The following is a 2,585-nucleotide window of genomic DNA, read 5'->3' on the forward strand; positions in this document are numbered from 1 at the left end:
TAATGCTTGTGCCCATTTTTTGTCTAATAATCTTCTGTTTTGATACCGACCATGTCCTCGTGCGACTAGCCAAAAATGTTTAGGTTTGTTTTTAGAAATTTTATTAAAGCTAATTTTACTTCAAGCAACAAACCTTTGCCATTTTTGAGTTTCCTGGTCGGGACATTTGGGTCGATTTCTATCTCTTTCAATTCTTCTACTGGCCCAACATTTGTAATTGGTTCCCCAAGTCGGGGATCCACATCCTCGTCCGTGCCTTGGGGGACTTCCTATTGGGCAATACTTTTCCCCTTGTCCAAATTCTGGCCAGAGGAACTTTCCTTTTTGGCCTTGGTTAGGGCAAGGTTATAGCATTCCCGTGCAATTTGTTGATTCCCTTTAAGGCACCCTACCCCATTCTTTGTTGGGAACTTGACGCACAAATGGAAAATTGATGTGACAACTTTCAGGTCATATAAGGCTGGTCAGCCCAACATGACATTAAAAGCTAATGGAACATCAATTATTAGAAATTGTGCCATCACAGTTATGCTCCTCGGAGCTTGTCCAATAGTGAGGAGTAGATGAATTTTCCCCAAAGGTTCAACACTCTGGCCGAAGAAACCATACACTGGTTGGGTAAAGGGGGTCAAATCTTTTGGAGTCCCATCTTCTGATATGGTGTCTTGAATAGGATATTTGAAGAAGCTCCATTATCTATCATGGTCCGAGCCACTGTTTTATTTGCTATCTCTACTTCCACGACTAAGGGATCGTTGTGCGGGAAGCAAATGTGGACATCATCTGCTTCAGTGAAGGTTATAGTGGGTTCTCCTACCCGTGGTATTTTTTGCTTTCTCTCCTCTACGGCCAAGACTACTTCCTTTTGCTCGTGCTGTAAGGTTCGGGCATACCTCTCTTGAGCTTTGCCTGAGTCTCCAGCTAGGTGTGGGCCCCCAATAATGACTTGCAAATACCCGTCCACTTGTGAAGGCATTATTAGATCTTGATTATTGTCTGCTTCGGCGGCCCGTTGATTATGATCGGCCTTGATGTATTTTTGCACATGAAGGTTATTTTTTCTGATCAAGAATTCAATTTCTCGCTTCAGATTGTTACAGTCATTCGTGTCGTGGTCGTAGTCTGCATGAAAATGGCAGAACTTGGACGTGTCTCTCTTACTTACGTCATTCTTCATGGGAGTAGGTTTTTTGTACGGGACCATAGACTGGGTTGTAGCGTAGATCGTCTCTAGGTCGTCAGTTAGGACAGAGAAGGCAGTGAACTTGGAGGCATTTTCTCTAGGGGTGTGTTCGACTTTGCCAGTGAACTTTCCCTTTTCCTCGTTGTCTTGCTTGCCATTGTTATTGGACCTTTTTTCGCTCGGAGTTAAGCTGCTAGGGTATTGTGGGCTTTGAGTAGGTGCTCCTACCGAGGGGACATCTGGTAGTTGGCCCGGCTTAGGCTCGATGTCTGCTCGCTGGCGAGCCTCTTCGAGCTTGATAAACCCATCTGCTCGGTCTAGAAACTCTACCATAGACCACATAGGACCACATCTTTTAATGTCCTTCCACAGTTCTCCGAGTACCTCGATGCCTCCTAAAATAGCGGTCAGCCTCCCCTCTTCAGTTAATCTTGCGACTTTTGTAGCCTCTGTCATGAACTTGCTTATGTAGGCTCTGAGGGGCTCTCCTGGTCTTTGTTTTACTTCGACCAGGTCTTCTAGATGTAATGGGAGTTGATGAGAGGAGGAGAAATGCACATGGAATTTCGAGGAAAAAGCCTTCCATGAATTAAATATCCCTGGTGGTAGCTTGAAGTACCATGTTGTGCGAATTCTGTAAGTGTGGCAGGGAATACCCTACACCGCACATCACCCAGTACTCCTTGCAGATCCATTTGCATCTCAAAATATTTAAGATGTGACAAGGGATCTTCTTTTCCTGCGTATATCTTCCAAGTCGGCATCTTGAACTTTAGGGGTAGCTCAAGGACGTCGATCTCGGGGGTGAAGAGTGATTCGCGTGCTCGATCCATCTCGAGATTAGTGTGTTTTGGGCTGGCCAGGCCTTGAGCCATATTTTTTAGTTTATCTAATTGTGCTTACACAGATGGGTAAACTAGTTCAGCCTCTTAACCGACATGTGTCACGTTAGTATCCCTTACAGCTGGGTCCTAGATACGGATGCCTAGTTGAGCGACTGGTTAAACGTATTGTTCGTCCAGACCTCTTCTTCTGTTCAAATCATTCCTGAGATCATGGACTGCAACCAATCTATTGAATATTGAAGCACCAGGTGGCCTCAGTGTTTGACTAGTTTGGGCAGTGGGTTGGCCAGAACTGTCAGTTTGGATGAAGTTATTAGGTATAATTCACCTAAAGAACAATCAAATAGAATATGGCCGTCTACCGCTTGGCCCACAAGTGGGACTTGTGAGCGAGGATTGGACGGCTGACCATTATGAGTCTGGGCGGTATGCCCAGCAGCAATTTCTTCTGTACCGCCCAGTGGGATACTGGACATAGCAGCTGGTTGCTGATTAGCAACTTGATAGACTCTTCGTATCAGTACGGCAGCCAGCCTTGTTCGGTCATCGATGGCTGC

The 2,585-nt window shown here is 45.5% G+C and overlaps 1 protein-coding gene across 1 annotated transcript; it reads right to left on the reverse strand.

Annotated features, from left to right (window-relative positions):
* Positions 1–628: 628 nt before the first annotated feature.
* Positions 629–2,016, reverse strand: LOC115723582 (uncharacterized). Its single transcript, XM_030653070.1, has 2 exons — positions 1,803–2,016; positions 629–1,701 (listed from the first exon to the last, which is right to left on the reverse strand). Exons 1-2 carry the CDS (start codon positions 2,014–2,016, stop codon positions 629–631), a joined length of 1,287 nt encoding a protein of 428 aa, XP_030508930.1.
* Positions 2,017–2,585: the final 569 nt, after the last annotated feature.

This window comes from Cannabis sativa, chromosome X, assembly GCF_029168945.1.
Source record: "Cannabis sativa cultivar Pink pepper isolate KNU-18-1 chromosome X, ASM2916894v1, whole genome shotgun sequence".
NCBI classification, from domain to species: Eukaryota; Viridiplantae; Streptophyta; class Magnoliopsida; order Rosales; family Cannabaceae; genus Cannabis; species Cannabis sativa.